The 24,014-nt window shown below is 38.0% G+C and overlaps 1 protein-coding gene across 1 annotated transcript in view; it reads right to left on the reverse strand.

The window, feature by feature from the left end:
• Positions 1-10,855: 10,855 nt before the first annotated feature.
• LOC126267341 (ribosome-recycling factor, mitochondrial) overlaps positions 10,856-24,014 on the reverse strand; it is a 73,093-nt gene continuing 59,934 nt past the window's right edge. The window contains exon 6 of the mRNA XM_049972463.1: positions 10,856-14,615. Within this exon, the coding sequence (XP_049828420.1) occupies positions 14,538-14,615 (78 nt within the window). The 3' untranslated portion in view covers positions 10,856-14,537. The remainder of the gene's footprint in view (positions 14,616-24,014) is intronic.

A 24,014-nucleotide genomic window follows, 5' to 3' on the forward strand; every position in this document is an offset into this window, starting at 1 on the left:
AAATCACAGAGGAAGACCAAGAGATGAATACATTAAGCAGATTCAGAAGGATGTAGGTTGCAGTAAGTACTGGGAGATGAAGAAGCTTGCCCAGGATAGAGTAGCATGGAGAGCTGCAACAAACCAGTCTCAGGACTGAAGACCACAACGACTACCAAGTCAGTTCCCCTTAAGTCTTTCTGGTCATTTAAAAACTTAACCTCTACAGCTTTGTTATCAATCACATCACTCCCCTGTTGCCCATTCTCCCTATTACACTGTCTTGTTCATTAAGGCCACTCAGTATGTATCACTTAATATAAAATGGCTTTTGTTATGAATTGCCTTATTTTTATTCACTCATCTCCTGCTGCTGCTGTGGTTATTCTCACTCATCCAAAACCTACTTGTTAACATCAGATGGGTTGAGTTCACCTGCTGCTCTGATTGGCTGCTGCAGCTTCTCTTCATAATGGCTACCTCAACAAGCTTGATTCCTGGTTGGCTGCTGCAGCTCACATCCATAATGGCTGCTCCGATGAGTTTGATTCCAGATTGACTGCTGCGTCCAACATTTGTAATGGCTGCCTCCATAATGTCGGCCAACAATTTTCTGTTGTTATGCTGTGTTGTTGATGCTTCCCACCTTATTAATCATTCAAGTGTGATCAAACTGTATTTACCTTTCCCTGTAAATTAGTCTGTTCACTGTTCTGAATAATACTGGTGCCACATGTACTTTAAATTCAGTCACTCCATTCAATCTGCACTGTTCACTGTTCAATGTTTGCAAGTCCTTGTTTATTGTGCTCACCCAAAAGGGCACTATATGTGATGTTTGGCTGCATTGTTATACTGGCTGAAAATTGGGTGGTGGAAGTTCAACACTGACCACTGTAAATAATGTAGCCAACAGTTGCACAATTGCATTTCACAGTTCTTTGTTTCCCAATACTACACAATTACATGGCCAGTTCACTATTGGTAAATGTTGGTAAGCCTCATTAATAGGTTGCAGCCAACATCAGCACACTGCTGCAATAGTTTGCTGTTGAACATCTATGAGCAGTAAAAACCTAGGCACACAGATCACAGTTCTTGCAGAATAATGGGGTACATGTGACACTATTTTTAAAATAAATTAAACAGACATTCTCATTAATTGTTCTAACATACAGCCTATTTGTGTTACACTTATTCCACTGCTAAGTTGGTGCACTGTTGTTAGTCTGACCAATACTTGTTTTACTTCTGAAAATCAGCCGTGGACTGACTGTCTTGGGACCAAAAATCAGTCCTTTATATATCCTCACAATAACAGGCACTGAAACTATACACTGCTCAATGTTTAAGGTTCAGAAATTACAGTTAAAATGTAGCTCATCCAATTAACTGAATACATCAAGAAATTCCTTCTTTTTAACAGTTCCTTCTACCACAAAGATTAGGCTGAATTATTTGATAAAATAATGAAATTAACAGCTGTAGTTATACAAACAACTGGCTTTACTAATAAGTTTTCAAATAGAGCCACATAAAAACTGTAAGTTCTTCTTCCAAATGTTTACAATTAGTACAGAATTTATATTTGCCGATAAGTCAACAAAAGAATCTGTCATCATGAAGAAATTACTGATTTAGCAAAGATATTAAGTAGGAATGATCAAAATAAATTAGGAAATGATTTACGCACACGAAGTAAGCACAAAATTAGAGCTGATGCTGTAAGTCTGTAAGAATGAGGGCCAACCTTTCTCTTTTATGGAAATGCAGATTATATGCATGCATGTTAATGGTAATTAGGCAAAAATGAAAATAAAATGAATTTAAGGAGGCAGACGGCAAAGCAAAAGAGGAAGTACAGAGATCCCAGCTTGCTTCATCATACACTCAAATCAAGTTGATGAGTAGTGATAGATCCTGTACTTCCTTCAGAAGAGACAGTATTCACAGGAGAGGTCAGTACTTGAGGTACTTTTGGCATATCTGGTACATGACTCTTGTAGCCCTCCCACCACACATATTCACAATAGCTTCTAATCACTTGACCATAGTCAAAGAGATTTCGAGCAGCTTATGAACAGCAACTAACTCATCCCTTGCCTGAGAACAGCACAAACAATGGGCTGCATTGTGTATGGTGCAATATTTTTCAGCCCAGGACACAAATAACTTTAAACTAAGCTTGGATTTCTTTTAGTTTTGTCGTTCTTAGATCTATTGCATGACCCATATATGTGTCAAATTTTGTGAGAAATGCTTTTCATATGAGTAACAGTATTTCTCAAATTAAATTTCTTTGAAGTTGTGCTATACTGATGTACCAAGTTGTATTTGTAGGAGAGATAAGCTGGAAACAGAAACTGTGGATGTAGATGATCTACAGTGAAAGCAGCTGACATACTGAATAGCAGAAAAAACTAAGAAGGGGACTTGTCACTAATATCCCCTTGACCTGGCCCACACGAGACACCAAACGTATTTGGAAAATACAAACAAAAACTTCAGTTTCATTAATTTTTCCTTGCTGAACTAACTCAGTCATTAATGCTCCCATTTCCTCCACAAATCATCTTAAAACTGAAGTTACATCTTTTTTAAAGAAAAAAGTTATTAAGTCACTTCGCACTTGCAACAAACCCTTCACTCGTCAAACAGCCAATGACATTTGAAGGCATATAACTTCTCACACATATGTTTTGTTCTCTACATAATTGAAAAACCCATTTCAACAAGCTTTCTTGAAGAGGTGGGTGTGAACCATCCACCACCACCACTGCTGTTGCCAGTACCTCCTACAGTCGCTTCAGTGTCCACTTCCTCTCTCCTTATGATATGTTTTCAGCAATTTTACCTTTTTGCTTCGGGATTGTTGACAGCATGGATAATGGAATCTTGAAACCTTTTGCTACAGCCCTTTTCTTCTTTTTTTTCTCCATATTATGTATGCTCAACAACCCACTTCTTTTCTGTGAATGTCAAACACTTACACTTCTTTGTAGTTATTTTTAAAACTGATTTATGTATTGTTTTTAAGTTATACATTGTTGAGAAAACAAAATGATCGTAATGAACAGTTGCAATGAAACAATTGCCACCACTTTGCTTTATTGAGTATACCACAAGACGTATGTTTTCTTCAGATTATCGATGGTTCATACATCATATTTGATTTATTCAAAAGCTCAATTTATAGAGTTTCAAGTTAGCAGAAATTGGCTTTATTAGAATAGAGCATGCAAAGCAATATTGCAATGCATTTTGCATATCTTGAGAATGCCATATGTAAGTCTACATTTCCAAGATATTGTGAGCAATAATACATCATAAATTAACTAGTTTGTAATCATCCAGTTAACTCCCAAATATTTGAAGCTACTGATGACATAAATGAAGGGACTTCCAGGGCACTGTGCACAGGAAGCAGTTACTTTCTTCTGTGACTGTGTAGTCTTACATGCTGGATCTACATCACTACCACTCTTTTCAGTTGTTTCCTCCTTTCTTTACCATGTATTTTATCCCAGTAAGGCGATCTCTGCATGTTTCATATATTGCTGTCTTTGAACTTGGTATTGGGTACCCTGTCTTTGCTACTGTGTTTTTAAAACAAACAAAAATACTTTGTTGTAGATAGGCACAACAAACATTCATCAGAATAGATAAAACACACACACACACACACACACACACACACACACACAAGACCACAGTCTCTGGCTGCCACGGTCAGACTGCGAACAGCAGCGCATGATGGGAGAAGCAGTTAAGTGGTGGGGGTAAGGAGGAAATTGGGGTGGGATGTGTGTGTGGGGGGGGGGGGGGGGAGGAATAGCAAGGTTGGGGGGGGGGGGGGGCAAGGTGGGAGAGGGTATCGAAGCTATGTGCAGTCGGAAGGTTAGATAGAGGATGGGGCTGGGAGAGGGGGGGGGGGAAGGAGGGGGAGGGGCAGAATAGAGAGAGAGCTAACCAGTTTGTGAGTGTGTGGTGCTGGAATGCAAACAGGGAAGGACAATGACTAATGAAGGTTGAAGTGAGTAGAGTTACGGGAATGTAGAATACATTGTAGGGAATGTACCCATAACACTCCTGGCCTCAAACTTGAGGCTGTTTACTGAAATATTAGTAAAAAGAAGCACTTATCTGTATCACTGGAAACAGTTATACTACAGTACGTGGCTGTTTACTCAAACATTACTAAAAATAAGATCAATAGCTACTTTTTTTGTATCTCTGGAAACACTATTACAAAGATGAATTGCTCAGTATATGTTTAAGTAATACAATGGTCTATAAGATAATAAGGAATGGAGAGCTGTTGCACAAGCTATAGTCATTGACAATCAAAATATCGACTTATGAACTGCATGCCTACTTGTCTGAGGCACATCCAAGAACAGGCCATACACCAAAATGACAACACACAATATGGAGGAACACCCACCCACAACAACCTTCAGGAAGCAGTGAGAAGATGATCCTGACAGCCATACCCCAATCTCTCCTCCTTGGGTGCGACATCAGCACAGCTCCTGCGAATCCTGAATTATGCCTCAGTGCATCAGGAATTGTCTATCCAGACAAATCGGAAAATCTGGATTGGTTCTAAGACCAAGTATTGTAGTGTTGTATAGTAGTGTAGTCCAGCATTACACTGCCCGCTCACATTAAGTGACCATCTGTCAAAAGCTTGAATAACTCTTTTTTTTGCAGTGCGGACTGCTATGAGACATACAAGAAGAGCGCCAGTGAGGTTATTGCTGGTACCGACAAGGATTTGGAGCTGTACCACTTTCAGTGCTGTGACAAGCTGCGCTAGGTTTTTTGGTTGAGGATCCATGGGCGAACAGCCTGATGGAGGTAGTCCCACAGATTCTCTATTGGGTTTAAAACTTGGCGAATTTGTTGGCGATGGGGGTATGGTAAGCTCATACTGATGCTCTCTCTGAACCACACACATACACCGCAAGCAGTGTGAGATGTTGCATTGTCCTGCTGGTAGATGCCATTGTGCAGAGAAAAAATAAACTGCATGTAGAGGTAGACATGGTCCCCAAGTATAGATTTATGCTTGTATTGATCCACTCTGCCTTCTTGAATGACAAGATCATCCAGAGTGTGCCACAAAAACATTCCCCAGACATGATTCACCTGGAAAGGCCACCTGTTGCCACTCAGTGGATGTCCAGTTGTGGAACTGGAATGCAAATTCCAGCCTTAGTCGCTGATGGGCAGCAGTCAGCATGTGTGCATGAAACAGGCAGCTATATACTTACGTGTACATTGGGTCTCAACATTGAAAAATTAAGGATTCAAAGCATTGCAGTCTTTATTTACTATGAAAAAAATGTACAAATCAGTTCTCTCTCTCTCTCTCTCTCTCTCTCTCTCTCTCTCTCTCTCTCTTCAGAATTTGCCAAGACGATAGGGTTTTAAAATACACAAAAATACTTTGTTGTAGATAGGCATGACAAACAGACTGTCAAAACTTTTGGCCAAACAGACCTTCATCAGAATAGATGAAACACACACACACACACACACACACACACACACACACACACACACAAGACCACAGTCTCTGGCTGCCAAGGTCAGGCGAGCAGCAGCGCATGATGGGAGAAGCAGTTAGGTGGTGGGGGTAAGGAGGAAACTGGGGTGAGGAGGGGGGGAGAGGAAATGCAAGGTTGGGGAGGGGGGCAAGGTGGGGAGAGTGTATCGAAGCTATGTGCAGTCGGAAAATTACATGGAGGGCGGGGCTGGGAGGGGGCAGAGGAGGGGGGCAGAGGATGGGGGCAGAGGAGGGGGCAGAGGAGGGGAGCAGAGGAGGGGAGCAGAGGAGGGGGGCAGAGGAGGGGGGGGGCAGAGGAGGGGGGGGGGGGCGAATAGAGAGATCTAACCAGTCTGTGAGTGTGTTGGTAGAATAGAGAGCTGTGTGGTGCTGGAATGCAAACAGGGAAGGACAATGACTAACGAAGGTTGAAGTGAGTAGAGTTACGGGAAAGTAGGATACATTGTAGGGAATGTACCCGTAACACTCCTGGCCTCGTACTTCATTAGTCATTGGTCTTACCCACCTGTTACCTTCTCTATTTCCATTCCAGCACTACACAGCCCTTTGTTCCACCTCCCCTACCCTCTCCCCATCTCAACTCTGTATGCTACCACAAGCAGTACTTTACCATTCCCCACACATAACCAGCTATCACTACCTGTCACCATTCCAGCCTACTCCCTACCCCCACCTCCCAGTTCCTTCTCCCATTGTGTGTTGCTGCTCGTAGTCTGGTTTTGATAGACGGAGACTGTGTTCATATGTGTGCAAATTGCATTTGTGTATTGTGTGTGTGTGTGTGTGTGTGTGTGTGTGTGTGTGTGTGTGTGTGTGTGTATGTTCTTATGATGGCCCGTTTGGTTGAGATCTTTGTTTGACAGTCTTTTTGTTGTGCCTATCTGCGACTCAGCATCTCCACTATATGGTGAGTAGCAATTATCCTTTGCGTAATATTGTCATTATTCCATTCTGGACTTTCCACTGTTTGACAAAAATCTCTGCACAATTGGAACTTATTCTATTCATGACTTGCATCATGGTAACTGAGATCTTGAAGCATAACTACTCTCAATGTATTCTGGAACATGGACCTTGCTTTGGCACAATTAATTTTAGTTTTATGGGGTAATGCTGCTGGTCTTCATCAGAACAGTCAAAATCTTCGTGTCTCATAGTCATGGAAATTTCTTTGGATAGCAGTACTGTGCCTAAAATTTTAGAAACATTTATTAAGTCATTAGCCAAATGATTTCTACAGTTTAAGCTTTAAAACATCATTATTTGCACATTATCCATGAATTAATGACAGGCAAACCTGTGAGACATCTAATAGTTGAACAGTCCAATATTTGGTTCTGATGTTTGACATGTAGTAGGCCATGAAAATATCACCAAGACCAATGCAACAATATTATGTTTAGGATACTTGCTATTCCCCACATAGCTGAGATGCTGAGTCACAGTAGTAGGAGTAGTAGCTTTATTCATCTGTAGCTCTCTTTTTACAAGGATATAGGACATGTTAAAGTATTTACAAGTTTAGACCAATTTAAAATAAGCTTATTCGTATACACATACATTTACAGACTTCTAGTTAGAGACAATCATTAGATTTACTCCTGGTATACAATACTTTTATCACAAATAACTTATTAAATAATGTAATGCCACACTATTCACTCATATCTCACTATCAGTCACTTCACACACTATACACACATTGTTTCATAACACTTCACACACACACACACACACACACACACACACACTGGTGATCTCTGGGACAGTTTCTGTACTGTATCCTCCCATTTGCTACCCTGAAAAACTGAGTCAGCGTCCCTCTGTAATGAGTGAGATGTTGAGCTCAGAGAGAGGAAGAGGTATTAGTATTGTGCTACGCTTAGCTTGGGGTAAGTATTTCTAGATAAGGAAAGTAGAAGGAAAAAACATAGTGTGAAGGTGATATCTGGAATTTTGGATTTTTTATAATCATTGTTATTATTTATTTGTATAACTTCTTTTTACCAAACCCCTCGTCTGTTTTATCTAAGTAATCCTTCAATGTATAAAATGTATTGCATAACAGATACTTTTTAGCTACCTTTTTAAATAAGTGTATTTTTGCAATTTCTTTAATCTCTTTTGGTAATTTATTGTTCAGTTTTATTCCTTGGTAGAAAATGCTGTTTTGAGTTTTATGTTTATTTTTTCTTGGTAAATGTAAGTTGTGTGCTACTGTTCCATGGTCATGCCCAGAGCTGTTTGTGTAGTAATTACCAATGTTATTTTTTAAGTGTACAACTGACTGGTAAATGTATTCACATGGAGCAGTTAAAATCCCCAGTGTTTTGAACAGATCTTTACAATGAGCTCAACTACTATTGTTGGTGATGATTCTTATGGCTCTTTTCTGGAGTTTGAAAATTATGTTCATATAACAAACAGACTGTCAGAGAGTGAGCTTTTGGCCAACAAGGTCTTCATTGGAGACAGGCAACATACACACACGTGACTGCAGTCTCTGGCTGCTGAGGCCACACTCTGAATGATACCTCAGTTCATCATCTATTAAACCAAACAATGGAAAATCCAGGATGAAATGTAACAATATTACGAGAAGGAAGTTGTTACACACCATGCATTGGAGATACTGAGTCACAGATAGTCACAGTAAAAAGACTGTCACAAACTAGCTTTTTGCCAGTACGGCTCTCATCAAAAATAGATCTCACGCGCGCGCGCGTGCGCGCACACGCACACGCACACGCACAGGCGCGCGCGCGCACACACACACACACACACACACACACACACACACACACACACACAACTGCAGTCTCTGACAACTGCAGCCACATCATCTGTTAGTTTTTCAAGGTTGTCCTCAACAGGCTGACGGTTACACATTCTGTAAACAAAAAGTATTTACATAAATTTCACTGGAGGAAACAGATTTTTTTTCTCAGCCAATTTCGGCTGAAAAATATGTGGAATTTGTTGTGGTACATCATGGAATATTTCTGCTTCAGGTCCTTTATTTTTATGAACTTTTTATATGTGGCAGCACTATACAAGGCCTTCAAAATGGTCTTAGTAACAAAGGTGCATTCCAAGCAGAGAGCTGTCATGGAGTTTCTTTTGCTGGAAAACCAAGGCATTGCAGATATTCAGTGTACTTACATACTGTCTGCGGAGACCTCACAATGAACAAAAGAATGGGTAGTCATTGGATGAGGCGTCTGTCATCATCACAACAAAGCCCTCCAAACTTCTCTGCTCTCTGACATGCTGGCTGGCCACACACACCACCTCTTCCCCGAAGAAAAAGTTCAAAGCTATACCCTCAGCCAATAACATCATGATGGAGGTCTTCTGGGACACTGAACGGGTTATTATGTGCAACAATAATTTCTGAAGTGTATTGTGCTACCCTCAGGACATTGAAGAAACGACTTCAGCATGTCCGTCACCACATAACTGCAAACGTACTTCTCCTTCCCCATGACAATGCTAGACCTCACACAAGCCTGCACACTCAGGAGCAGCTCACGAAACTTCAGTGGACTATTCTCCCTAATCCACCCTGCAGCTTGTATCTCGCATCTCCTGACTTCCATCTGTTTGGGCCAATGAAGGATGCACTCCAACAAGAAGCAGTATGTGGATGATGTGGGGGTTACTGTTGCAGCAAGACACTGGCTCCGACGTTGACCATTGGAGTGGTGCCATGCGAGCATACAGGCCTTCACAGTAAGATGGTGTAGGACTGACACACAGAACAGAGAGTATGTTGAAAATAGGGTTTTGTAGCCAGAAGTAGGGAAAATAATATGCTGTATTGGTATCCTGAATAAAACCAACCCACTTTCAGAACAAAAAGTGTTGAATTACTTACTGAATGCCTGTCATACATTGGGGAACCAAAATTTTATTACTACTGACTCGTAACATTTTGACCCACCTTTGCAATGCAATTTAGCTGCAATTCTGTATGGCATAGATGCAACAAGTCCTTGCTAGGTTTCTGTAGATATGGGGCACCAGATGTTTTCACACAAGTGTTTTGTGGGGGTGGATATGGTGCCCCACCGCATCCCAAATGTGTTCCTTTGAGTTCAGATAAGAGAAATTTGGTAGCTGAGACATCATTATTGCACATAAAATTACACAAGATCAGATATATTTGGCCTCTCGTTAATAACACTGACTGTCCTATAAACACAATTAACAAAGAGATAAACCAAATCTATAAGAAACATTGTGTGTTCAGTACCTCTTACAGTACCAAAAATAGTGATACCTACAAACATGAAGTGAAAGACTTTCTTGTCCTCAAGATGTAATTTTTGACCCAAGAACATTAATATGTCAATTGAGGAACTTATACAAATTTTCAAAGGAAATTTATTACACCATACACAATTATGTGTTTGTAAAATAAGAGAGCCCACCTTACCCTAAAATATGTTCTGTATTACAATTACTTATTATTTAATAATAAATGTTTTAAGCAAAAAGAAGGGCCTGAAGTGAGAAACTGTCTTGCAGGAAATAGATAATTGTTTTGATTTATCTTTTGTGCAATTTGAAGTTACCAAGTCAGCACTGGAAACCACTCAATTAGAGAATTAAATTTCATTCCTAATAAAAATGCACTAAAATGCTTTGAAAAAATGTGTGTCTCCGAGCACATAATAACCTTTGGCCAATTGGTACTGATAGAACACAATAATACCAAGTGGCTCTTATCTTATCTGTCTATGTATCACTCTGATTACAAATCATAAATAAAATATTTGTGAGTAAAATATAGTTCTGTCAGCTCTGCCAAGATGCTCGTCCTCTTCCACAGCTCCAAAAATCAGCAAAAATGTAAATCTCTACATATTCAAAAGAGGGAATAGATATAAGGTCTGCCTCAATGATACATAGTGATACCACATTAATATTGATGTGTAGCAATCACATATATACATTTGGCAAGCATTTATTTAGGTTGTCAATAGTACTTGCAATTGCCTCACAATACTATAGTATGGGAACAATAGTGATATCAAGAAATAGTAGATTTAATTTTGGCAAAGAGTGGAGTGAAGCACAGAGCGAAAACTAACATCAGCAATAGCTGTGCACACAAAGATTTACTGCATATAATAAGAGATGGATTCATGACGATCACTTCTTGGTAACCCACAAGGTGGTTATATTAAACTTTCACTACTTAAAAGGGCCCCATAATAAATGAGAGACTGTAGGAAAATGAATATTTTTGTAAACATTTGTAAGAACATATTGAGGAGAATTAACAAATAAACTATTGAAAAAAAAAAAAAAACATTTTAATTTCCATGTTAGAGGGTAACATTTGTTCATTGCATATCATGTTTATGTCCCAGGTTACAAACATTGCTCAGTGTGACAACCATCTGCATACGCAACAGCCTGTAATCTCACTAGAGATAACATTCCACAACTTTTTGCAGCACTTTTCAAACAGTGGACCATGTAATGTTCAGCTGTCATGACATAGCTTGTGCACTGCTTGAAGATCACACATTGTGTCCAGCATTCTAAGCCATAGTTACAGTAACATCTTCAACAATTTGTGGCACAATTGCTCATCAGCCTCTCCCCGGAGCAATTCAAGAATCACCAGTTAATTAAAACTTCTGAACCATGTTCTCCAAACCCGGTGTGGAAAGAGTACCTCTCCATATTCCTTTAACATGTTGAATTCGTGAAGAGTAGCAGCACTATTGCTTTTGGTTTGATAAAACAGCTTTAGAAGTAAAGCCCTGCTCACGTTGTCCAGACTCGTGTTGACTGACTGCAATTGTAATGCACACTGATGCTTGTGTTTCAATCCAATGTTGTCATACCAGTACTGGTGTCTAATGGTAAGTCATACACTAACACTACTAACTACACAAATCCTGCAGTCCACAGTCTGATCATCATTCCTATAAACGTGGGTACCCATAGGGTAAATAGTTTTCCATCTACACCGGCTCAGGTAGCAAAAATTTAATTATAATCACTCTGTATTAAAGAAAACAAACAGACAACTAGATTGCGTGTGAAAATAGTTTGAGAATATGAAACTAAGTAGCTAATTAGCTGTGACAGGATAGGTATTTTGATAGGTATGTTACCCTTGTCAAAATACTCAATAGGTGAACGACTGGATGTCGGTGTCCATCAAGCAGAATATTTCGGTTAATGACCACCTTGCCATCGTCAGGTGTGTTGATAACGGCAACGCGGTTGTTTGCCAAAAAATTCTGCTGCTGGACACCAACATCTGATCATTCACCTATGAACTATTTCAGTATGAATATGCTGAGAGAAACTGAAGAATCACATCAATGTTACCCTTACTTATTATTAAATACAATAAACTTTCTGAGTGAGTTTGTGATCATTTGTGAATAAAGTCATCTACATGGCTTAATATATTTCTTCATTTATTACAATGTTTCGGCTGCTCCCAGCATCAGATCAAAACTTAGAACATGTAAAGCAACCTTCAGGGTAAGTTTTAAGAAAACATATGCCTAAGCTGCTACATCCCCTGTAGGCATAGGTTTTATTGAAACTGACAATGATACTGTCTTACATGTTCTAAGTTTTGATCTGAATATGCCAGTAGGTAGTAACATCATAAGAAATATAAGCTACCCCAAAACACTTTTGACTAAAAGTGTAGGGCAGACAGACGGCATCAAACGAAGCAATTTGAGTGTAGAAATGATGGGCTGCAGTTGCATATTTTTGGCACTACATGAACATAACTGAAATCTGACATAAGCATATCTTTAGTCAAAATGAAAAGTAATTCACAGAAAATGTATACGTAAACAAAATGTTAGGACTAACGAATTATCCTGATGAGAAAAAAAAAAAAAAAAAAAAAAAAACTTCCAAGCATCACATAGAAGTACATCAAACTTCATTGACATACTACACAGAACTTCTTTAGAAATGGAAAAAAGTCACACGTTCATGTTTCACATTACTAAATGTCCTAAAAAGATCAAAGTAAGTGAAAAATTAGTATTCTTTTAGACACAGACTTACCACCACTTAATTAATGTAAGTACTTTATAGCAAATGTTCAAAATGAGCACCGTTTTCGAGTGGGCATGGATTATAGTGGCAATGCAGGGATTGGTGTTGGTGTGTTCCCTGAAATACACCAGCAGTAGTCTGGATCACTTCTGCTGTTGCCACAATGCAAGCCTCCAAGTTCTTACTCAACCAGTGTTGCCTGCATGCTGTTATTTCATGGTACCCTACAAGAAAAAATACAATGGTGTCACGTCTGGGAGGAGAGCAGCTACTACTTGTTGCAAAAATACAAGGTAACTGAGAGCATTAAGGCTCTGACATAACATTTAGAGGCCAGTGAGCGAATCATTCACAATTCCTGTCTCCACGTTTACAGAAATGCTCTTGATGACCATGGACATACATCGCATGAGGGTTCTGAAGTGCCCAAATGTTGCCGTTGTGCAATATGAAAATGCTTTCATGGGTAAAGAAAGCCTCATCCATAGCCAACACACATTCAGAGAGATTTGGCTATCATGCTACTCCCACTATCATCTTGTCTCTCCCATTTATCTGTAACTTGACACAAAAGTAGTTTTCTGAAACAGCCTGCGGTGTGGATAACGTTCCCGATAAATCCTAAGAGCTGCCCTCGCATTGCCATTAACAGTGTCGCAGACCACACGCATGTCACCTAGCCCATTTCTAATGAAACCATATTCCATGTTAATGCTTCACAACACTCACTCACTCATTGAGACCTGCACTAGTCAGACCATTGAACCTATTGAATACAATAAAAGTGCACTTGAAACCAATGTTCCACATTGCACATCAGTTCCACCTAGCAACAGCGAGAGTGTGCAGTATGTTTGTATCTGGCAAACACATACACACATTTCAGGCTTGAAGACTGTCACACAGCAGGAGATATTGTTGATACATGTAGTGTGTAAATATGTGATTTCAACACCCAGTTCCTAAACTCAAATTCCTTTCTTTGATGCTCTCTTCCTGCCCAACATGTATATTAAGTGTTGATCTACATGGTTTTACCAACAGAAAGTTCTTTCTATTTTGGTGGTCATCATACATGAATTTTGAGGACTTTTACCATACACTATAAATTTGTTGAGGAATAAAACTGACTTTTCAGGGAACATTATTCATTTCACAATAAAATACACTGCAGATGACATCATAGCTACATACATATTATACCAGTGGACAACACACTTGAGTTTTGCTAAACATGTTGTTTATCATGTAAGTAAAATAATTACAAGATCATGAAACCGTGCTAAAATTTGGAAGAAACGTATAAAAGCATTCTACAATTTGTTCAAAGATGCTCTTCACATGAGAAAATGTACAAAAAACACATATCTTTATATATAACAGGCATAAATATTTCACAGATGGCGCTCATGGAGTTAAAACTGTGAACTATTTGCTGATGCCCTCATGTTGTTATTATTTGACAATTATTTTTGAATGCAGTGCAGCTGCACATTACAAAAGTGAAGAATCACGACAGACATTAGTCAAATAATGGTATCTTATAACAAGACACCATAACAATGTCTCTACATACAGCACAATAGCTAAGATATAGTCAAGCCTTAATCTATAGATATTTTTCCTCATTCAAGACATCAAATAGATGCCTCTAACAACGCACATGGATAGGATAAGACAGAATGCCACAGTGCTAAATAAAATTTCAAAGTATGTTTTGTTCTAAAAAATAAGCATTTAGTTAATTACTTACTTTGTTATATGATACCTTAGGAGCAATTAATTAATACCCAAATATTTCTTTTAAGTTTATTTTACAACAAAAACCCAAGTGTGTACTAATTACACATTTATCAGTGTCTCTAGTCACATTTTTAATATCATTCAAAGACATTTATGCAACTAAAACATTCACACTAGACATCTTAGTTCTTCCTTATCGTAAGAGCTCAGATTCTTTGGCTTCGAAAATCTTTGTTGCTTCTGCCAAATATTGGTCTGCGAAAGCAGCAATCTGCAAATAAATTTTTTTATTAATTCATAGGTTTAGGGTGGAAAAAAATTAAAGCAAGTAATTTTTAAATGCTGATAGGTTTCCTTGCAAAGAAGCAGAGATTCATGTGTCAGACAGCAACTTCAAAATGTAAGATAAGAGGACATTTTTAAGATAATTTTTTAGAACATTTCTCATGCACAAAAACAGTGGTTTTGCTAAAATACTTTAAAATGAGTTAAAAACAGTCTAGACTATAGTAAAATATTTATTTCCAATGGTTATCAGTTTCAGTCAGAATGTGACCATCTTCGGACCATGAGGCAGGTGGTGGTGGTGGTGGTGGTGGTGAATGGAGCAGGTATTGCAACTCCATGAATGTCAACTAAGGTTGACATTTGTGGACTTACAACACCTGGTCTGTATTTTCATCTTATACTTTCATCATGTAACTTTATCCATTGTAGTTACTATAGTTCACTTTCAGTTTAACATCACTTCACTGAAACTTCACACTTGCACTTTGATGACAAATAATGGTACTGTATATGACAACACAGCAAATACTATTTTAGAAAACATGATCCTGTGTAGGCTGTTTGTCTCAAGTTATAATGTTTCAAGCAAATGTTTTGATTTTTATCAAATAATACCTCATTTACGACTCTTGTGAATCTTCTGGTATTTAAATGTTATAGTTTCCTCTGCAGCTTATGCTCCTGTAGTCCTTACACATTCATTAACCTTCACACACTGACTGAACATAAATGTAAAGCTTTATAAGTAAACGACACTGATTGGTGGTGGAATAGACATATTTTCATATTTTTTTTTAAAAAAATTATTTGGTGTCAGCCATTCACGCTGTGGTACTGCCCTTGTAAGTTGGAGGACTGAAACTAAATGTGTTTCAGTTGAAATACTCACGACTGTTCAACCTGATTAATCAACTGAAAACTCTATCACAAATTTCAAACAAAATTTGCAAAAGATGCAGATTTTGGAAATTCATAAGGCATGTGACTCAACTGGCTGGAAAATTGGAAATGATGTTATTGGTACAATGACAGAGGATGTGGAAAGTTATTCACCATTCTATTAAGTTCTCAAAAGTTGAAAACTGTTAAGCTTTGTTCTTCAGTTTTGAATAAACTCAAAGAATTACAGTGGCTTGATGGTATTCACCACAATACTGTTGTTTTGCTTTCAGTTTCTGGGGCCATGTGTATTGGAAAAACAGCCAAGAGTTTACAATTGAGGTACCCTAAAATGATTCACATTATTTGGCTCACTGAAATGTTGCAGTATGATTTTGGAAGGACCTCTTCCGCTCTGACTCCTGTTCATGAGGTTTGGTATGTAGTTAAGTGCATCTGCATACTGTGCTGATAATTTTTAACTGCTTTTTTGTGTCATACAGCAATTAGATACAGAAGTTGCTTCTTCAGATCCTATTTTGTAGAATTTGGATTCCAACATAAATTTTAAATTAAACTTTAGGTACTTCTGGTCTGCTTTTGACTGATGCAGTATCTGAGTTTGACATTGTCCTTACAGCATTCAGAAAGGTAATTTCAACTAAGTTTGGAAGGTAAACAGGGTTTTGACACCATATTAATGCTCTGAATGGTAATACTGCTATAATGCTGCATGGTGGATTAACAGGGAAATATCTGGGTTCATTTAAATATGCAGGGTTGACAATATGATACATCAAATGCACTTTTTCATACTACAAAGTTTTGTTCTGGGATGCTTATTTATGCACAAATGTGTTCGTCACCCAACACAGCACAGTCTCACAAAGTATGAGAGATTTTTCTGCTTTTTCTTTACATTTTTGTCACTTAGTTCTAGGAAGTCACTATTTAATAGGTGATTATTTTCAATTTTTGCCCATAAAATATTTCATAAATTTTCATCACAAAAAAAACTCATGCCTTCGTTACTATCAATACATTATTACTACCTACCTCCAATTTCTTGCAAGCCGTAATACCTTTAACTCAATTTTCAAATCTTTAATTAATTATCACTAACTCAGTTTTATCCCTGGGACCACTTCAAGAAATTTTAGTTACATTTTATTACTGGGTGATAACTGAAAAAAGGTATTTTTGAAACAGTCTTTCTTTAAATTCCACAAACCAGCCTCCAAATTTACATCTTGATAATTGATCTCAATCCAATTTTACAAAAAACAGCATTCATGTCACTCACTATAACAACATCTTCAATTCTACAAAATTACAAGTCAGTACTTACCTAAAGGTAAGTACTTACCTAAAGGGGACAGAATTCTAATTACTGCCTATAGGAACATGCAAAAGCAACTACCCTAGTTTACTGACTATTAGTTTCCTCCTCAGAGATGACACACCATTAGATTGGGGAAGGTTACTAAGGAGATGCAACTCACTTAAGAGCCACCAGTTGTGATGACAAGATGAGACAAAGGTGAGAGGGGATGTATCAGACACTTTTGTCTCCTCTTTGCCTCACAAATGGTGCCACTTGAGTAAACCTTCCCTTCCTTTGTGGCCTTCCTTGACTAATAAGTGTGTCCTCACTGAGAAAGAAACACACAGTCCAAAGATTAAGGTACTTGTTGCTTCTTTTCTTTGTTACTATTGTTAGTACTTAGAATTTCACTTTCTAACCTAAGTACCAGCCACAAATTCTGTTTCCTTGTAATTATAAAGCTTTCACAACTTCTTTTTTAAAAATTTTCATTTTCCTTCATTGTGCCAATAGTTTCTTCTCAGTCATCACAAATCATGACAAATTAGAATGCTCATTTCCACTTCTTGTCATTTACATTCGAATTATGATTGTTTCCCTTATTTTCTCAATATTCAACAGGTATTTTATACTATTTTCTGCAGATAATTCCATTTCTTGCAATGCCTGGCTGCCTTGTGCTGTTCCAGAGTGACTCGGTAATAAATGTGCGGAACTCATGACAATTTGATAAGCTATTTTATGAAACACCAAAAAGAAATCAACATTTGTTCTCCTCATTTCCAGTTGCATATTTTCTATTTCACCACACTGCTTAAGAGAAGTTACAGTTCATGATGCTGTCCTCTTCAGTTTAACATATTTTTACTCTCACCTTTCTTTAATTCCACCAACCCAAAACCCAAGTGGAGGACTATAGTTTATTAGTTTTCTAGGCAGTAGATTTTGTAACTCAACAGCAGCTCTGGAAGGTCTGGAAAAAAATTCAGTTGCCATGACCTTTCTGCTTGACTCAAAATGTTTTCAGCTTAGATGTACTGATATGCGAAAATAGGCAAAAGTCAGAGGATATCTTAGCAGACAGTTGTTCCAAAAATTCAGACTTTCAATCCTAGAGTTGCATCAGTGTCAAAAAATTGCTGCCTCAAGTCAGAAATATGGTATAAAAGTTGTAATCTTATTTCTTACAAACATGGCAAATAAGTTTTTATTTAGGATTATCTCTGATAGAATAGCGAAATTAGCCAACAGCAATAACAATAAAAATAACTCTCTGTAGATGCAATATCATACAGGAGATTTTTAACATAGGTCTCACTATGACTAGCTCTTCCGCATTGCCAGAAGGGTAACTGTCAACCACCTATCACAACAACAACAGTGAACAATGCTACAAGTATTCAGATCTGAAGCTTAGGCAAATTAATATGGGTCAATAGCTATGCAAGATACAAAGAGAAAAGTAAAGTTGTCAGGAATGCAATGAATGAGGGTAGCAAAGAACTTACTGGTAGACAGCACAATAATAGCTAAAGCAGTGAATAATAGCAAGAGCAATAGAAATAGCAGTGAATGTAGTGATAGCAGTTCTAATAACAACTAAACAAATTATCACTGCAGAATAGATCAGTACATATCATACTTTTTGAGACTTTTGAAAGATAATGAATGTAACACCAGTTTGGATGTCTATGGAATATCAAGTAAGATGTAGTGAAACTGTCCCTTTTTTTTTGACAGATCAAATATATAGAAATACACAATATATAAACTGTTGTCGTCCACTCCCCCCCCCCTCCCCCCCCCCCCACCCACCCAATGAACCATGGACCTCACCAATGATGGGGAGGCTTGCGTGCCTCAGCGATACAGACAGCCGTAATGTAGGTGCAACTGCGACAGAGGGGTATTTGTTGAGATGCTAAAGGTGTGGTTCCTGAAGCAAGGCAGTAGCCTTTTTAGTAGTTGCAGGGGCAACAGTCTGGACTAGTAACATCAACCAAAACAACCTTGCTCTGCTGGTACTACGACACAAGGGGAAAAGTACAGCTGTAATTTTTCCCAACCATGTGCAGCTCTACTGTATGGTTAAATGGTGATGGCATTCTCTTGAGTAAAATATTCTGGAGGTAAACAAGATCCTACATTCAAATCTCTGGATGGGGTCTAATCAGGAGGATGTCATCATCAGAAGAAATAAAAATGGTATTCTCTGGATCAAAGTGTGGGATGTTGGATCCCTTAATCAGGCGGATAGGTTAGAAAATTTAAAAAGGAAAATGGATTGGTTAAAGTTAGATATAGTGGGAGATAGTGAAGTTCAGTGGCAGCAGGAACAGGACTTCTGGTCAGATCAATAAGGGGTTATAAATACAAAATCAAATAGGTTTAATGTGGAGTAGGTTTAATAATGTAATAAAAGTAGGGACATAGATAAGCTACTATGAACAGCATAGTGAATGCATTATTGTAGCAAGATAGACACAAAGCCCAAACCTACCACAGTAGTACAAGTTTATATGAGGACTAGCTCCATATATCATGAAGAGATTGAAGAAATGTATGATGAGATAAAAGAAATTATTCAGATAGTTAAGGGAGATAAAAATTTAATAGTCATAGGGCACTGGAATTTGATAGTAGGAAAAGAAAGAGAAGGAAATATAGTAGGCGAATAAGGACGAGGGGAAAGGAAGAAATAGGAGGCTGTCTGGTAGAATTCTGCACTTATCCTACAAATTCTGCACTTAGTCTACAAATTGTGAAAGAAGGTTGTACATGTGGAAGAAACCTGGAAGGTTCCAGAACCAGATTTTAAATTGTAAGACGTTTCCAGGGACAGATGTGGACTCTGACCACAATTTATTGGTTATGAACTGTAGATTACAATTGAAGAAACTGCAGAAATGTAGGAATTTGGGGAGATTGGACCTGGGTAAACTGAGAGACCCAGCTTTTGTAGAGTTTCATTGGGAGCCTTCAGGAATGACTGTCAGGAACAGGGGAAAAAATAGAGAAAAAAAGAACGAGTAGCTTTGAGAAATGAAATAGTGAAGCCAGCAGAGGTAGGTAAAAAGATGAGGGCCAGTAGAAGTCCTAAGGTAACACAAGAGATATTGGATTTAATTGATGCAAGGAGAATATATAAAAATGCGCTAAGTGGAGCAGGTGAAATGGAACACAAATGTCTAAAAAATGAAACAGACACAAAGTGCAAAATGGCTAAGCAGGAATGGTTACAGGACAAATGTTAGGATTTAGAAGCATATATCGACACGGGAAGGATAAATGCCACCTACAGGAAAATTAAAAAGACTATGAGAAAAGAGAACCATCTGTTTGAATATCATGAGCGTAGATGGAAAACCTGTCCTAAGCAAAGAAGAGACAACAGAAAGATGAAAGGAGTATATAGTGGGTCTATATAAGGAAATGGAAGAGGGTGTAGATGAAGATGAGATTGGAGATATGATACTGCGTGAATAATGTGACAGGAAACTGAAAGACCTAAGTCAAAACAAGGCCCCCAGAGTAAATAACATTCCATTAGATCTACTGACAGCCATGGGATGGCCAGCCATGACAAAACTCTTCCAACTGGTGAGCAAGACGCATGAGACAGGCAAAATACCCTCAGATTTAAAGAGGAATATAATAATTCCAATTCCAAAGAAAGCAGGTGCTGAAAGCTGTGAAAATTACTAAACTATCAGTTTAATTTGTCACGGCTGCAAAATATAACACAAATTCTGTACAGAAGAATGGAAAAACTGGTAGAAGCTGACCTCAGGGAAGATCAGTTCAGATTCTGGAGAATTGTAGGAGCACACACGACAATACTGACCCTATGACTTCTCATAGAAGGTAGGTTAAGAAAAGGCAAACCTACATTTATAGCATTAGTAGACTTACAGAAAGCTTTTGACAGTGTTCACTGGAATAGTCTTTTTCATATTCTGAAAGTGGCAGGAATAAAACACAGGGAGCAAAAGGCTATTTACAATTTGTACAGAAGCCAGATGGCAATTATAAGTCAAGGGGCGTGAAAGGGAAACAGTGGTCGAGAAGGGAGTGAGACAGGCTTGTAGCCTATCTCCAGCATTATTCAATCTGTCTACTGAGAAAGCAGTAAAGAAAACAAAACAAAAATATGGAATGTGAATTAAAGTCCAAGGAGAAGAAATAAAAACTTTGAGGTTTGCCGATGACATTGTACTTCTGTCAGAGGCAGCAACTGACTTGGAAGAGCAGTTGAATGGAATGGACAGTGTCTTGAAAGGAAGATACAGGATTAACATCGACAAAAGCAAAATGAGGATAATAGAAAGTAGTCAAATTAAATCAAGTTACACTGAGGGAATTAGATTAGGAGATGAGACACTTGAAATAGTAGATGAGTTTCACTAACTGGGCTGCAAAATAACTAATGATGGTCGAAGTAGAGAGGATATAAAATGTAGACTGGCAATGGCAAGGAAAGCGTTTATGAAGAAGAGAAATTTGTAACACTGAATATAAATTTAAGTGTGAGGGAGTCTTTTCTGAAAGTATATGGAGTGTAGCCATGTATGGAAGTGAAACATGGATGATAAACAGTTTAGACAAGAAGAGAATAGAAGCTTTTGAAATTCAGTGCTACAAAAGAATGCTGGAGATTACATGGGTAGATCATGTAAGTAATGAGGAGGTACTAAGTAGAATTGGGGAGAAGAGGAATTTGTGGCACAACTTGACTAGGAGAAGGGATCAGTTGGTAGGACACATTCTGAGACATCAAACGATCACCGACTTATTACCGGAGGAAAACATGAGGCATAAAAATCATAGTGGGAGACCATGAGAGGACTACAGTAAGCATATGCAGAAGGATGTAGGTTGCAATAGGTACTCAGAGACGAAGAGCCTTGCGCAGAATAGAGTAGCATGGAGAGCTGCATCAAACCAGTCTTTGGACTGAAGACCACAACAACAAAATCATATATAAACTTTAAATTTGTCAGTAATAACTACAATGCTTATATAAATTGTTATTTCATAATCACTGGAAAAATATTATCTGAATAGATGAAAAATTCAGTTTTCGGTAGTTTGGGGTATCATAATATTGTAAATGCTACTGGTGCTTGATGTATCACAATATTCATTTCACATAAGTTTTGGTTGTGTAACAAGGTACTACTGTAAACATACTTCTGTACAAGATGTGCGTGGTCTAACCCAAAGGTCTGGATACAAATATACTGAAGATGAGTATGTTTGGACAAACTGCTCACCTGTCAAACGATGTTGATGATGATGATGATGATGATGATATGTATTTGACTGGGAGGATGTAATGAGAAGATACCACCTATGATCATTACAACATTACAGGGGACCATGTTCCATGTTGAATCAGCAGCTCTAGATTCCATATTCCACTGCCTGAACCTTACGTCATTGTAACTTGGATGAGAATTGTTACCACACCAGTCTATAATTTAAGGAAACTGCATGACCAATGCATAGACTTCCCATGCCACACATATCCAAAATCTACCAAGGACTCATCAAATCGATGCTATGCAGAATCGCTGCTGTGCTGTGTCCTAGAGATGGACTACTAGTAGTCATAATGTTTTGGCTCATCAGGTAAAGCATCTGACTTGAAAGGAAGTGAGTCAATTATTACATCATTTGCAACAAGTTTTGTATTACCAGATTACTACCATGAGATTAATCATGGCAAGCTGCATTATGAATCAGCTCTTATATTAGTTGTCTTTTCTGCTGTGCTTGCCATGGGATCACCAGGAAGAGTGCAAGAAATTTATCAAATTTACTTCATAATATTATGTACTTGGTTGTGTACACCATTTTAATTGTATTGCAGCGTCATTAATTCCACCGTGTGGATTGAAACACACAATCTGCCACAGTAATCTCATAGTCAACTGTTAACATATAATGAGATTGGATAATCTGACGCAATTCACGAAAATTATTACACGAAATAAAGTACAGACTGGCCTTCAGCAGGTCTCCCACGAGTGGGAGAAGAATGTTCAATATAAAGTGCTTAGTAACTACTTTATGTCTACTGTTCTCTGGTGATTTTCACACTGAAAAGCATGGAGCTACATTGTGTCCTATTCTGTAATAATATATCCATCCATAACAAATATTACACTACACTGCTGAGTTATACATCAGTTATCAATACAGCACTGCTTATATGTCATACATCATATAATGGTAACATGAAGACAAAAACCTACCAAAAAAGCAATACAAGATTATGATTCATGTATTTTAAATTAAATGATCTTCTGCTGACAGACCTGAGTAAGTCCGAGAAAGCCTCAAGATTTCTGAACACCAGAAGTCAGCTTAACTTAGTTTTACATTTAAAATTTATAAAAAAGATATACTACGTAATTTCAAACAAGCAATAATGACATTTTAGTACCAGAAGTAGACATTAGTGATTACACATTGGAAAAGGTTCAGTGTGTACTATTGCTTAGGGTCCAGCTGGATAACAGATTAAAATTGAGTCTAGTAATTGGGAAGCTGAGTTTGGCATGTTACACCATTAGAAGCATCTCACACTGTGTCGACCTAAAGACACAAGTGTTGGCTTATTTAATATATTCTCACTCCCTGTTCCTACTGGAATTATCTTCTGGAGCAGTGTACATAAAGTAAATAAAGTGTCTGTCTGGCAGAAGCGAGCAGTATTATAGTATTGTGTAAATGAAACTCTAACAGTAGAAAGTCCAGGTTGGAATATCAACAATTATGGAAAAGACTGACTGATAGTCACTGTAAAGATGACACTGAATAGCAGATGGGCACAATGAAAAGACTGTAACACCCTTATCTTTCATCCAAAGCCTTCATCAGGAAAGAAAAAACACACACGCATTCACATAAGCAAGCACACCGCACACACAACTGCTGCTCTGGTTCAACATAAAGCAAGAAATTGAGAATTCCTACAAGTTCAAAAGAAAATTAAAAATGTTTCTACAAATTATCTCAATATCTACATTCTGAGACTGCAAATTTCTGTTACCTACAAGGCATGTAGATGTTTTGGCTATAAAGCTGTTTCACAAGTAATAACATACTACAAATAGGACTCAGTATTTATGGCTGTAGAAACAATTTTCCTGAAAACTATCAATGTAATTGAAT

This window comes from Schistocerca gregaria, chromosome 4 (genome assembly GCF_023897955.1).
Source record: "Schistocerca gregaria isolate iqSchGreg1 chromosome 4, iqSchGreg1.2, whole genome shotgun sequence".
In the NCBI taxonomy this organism is placed as follows: domain Eukaryota; kingdom Metazoa; phylum Arthropoda; class Insecta; order Orthoptera; family Acrididae; genus Schistocerca; species Schistocerca gregaria.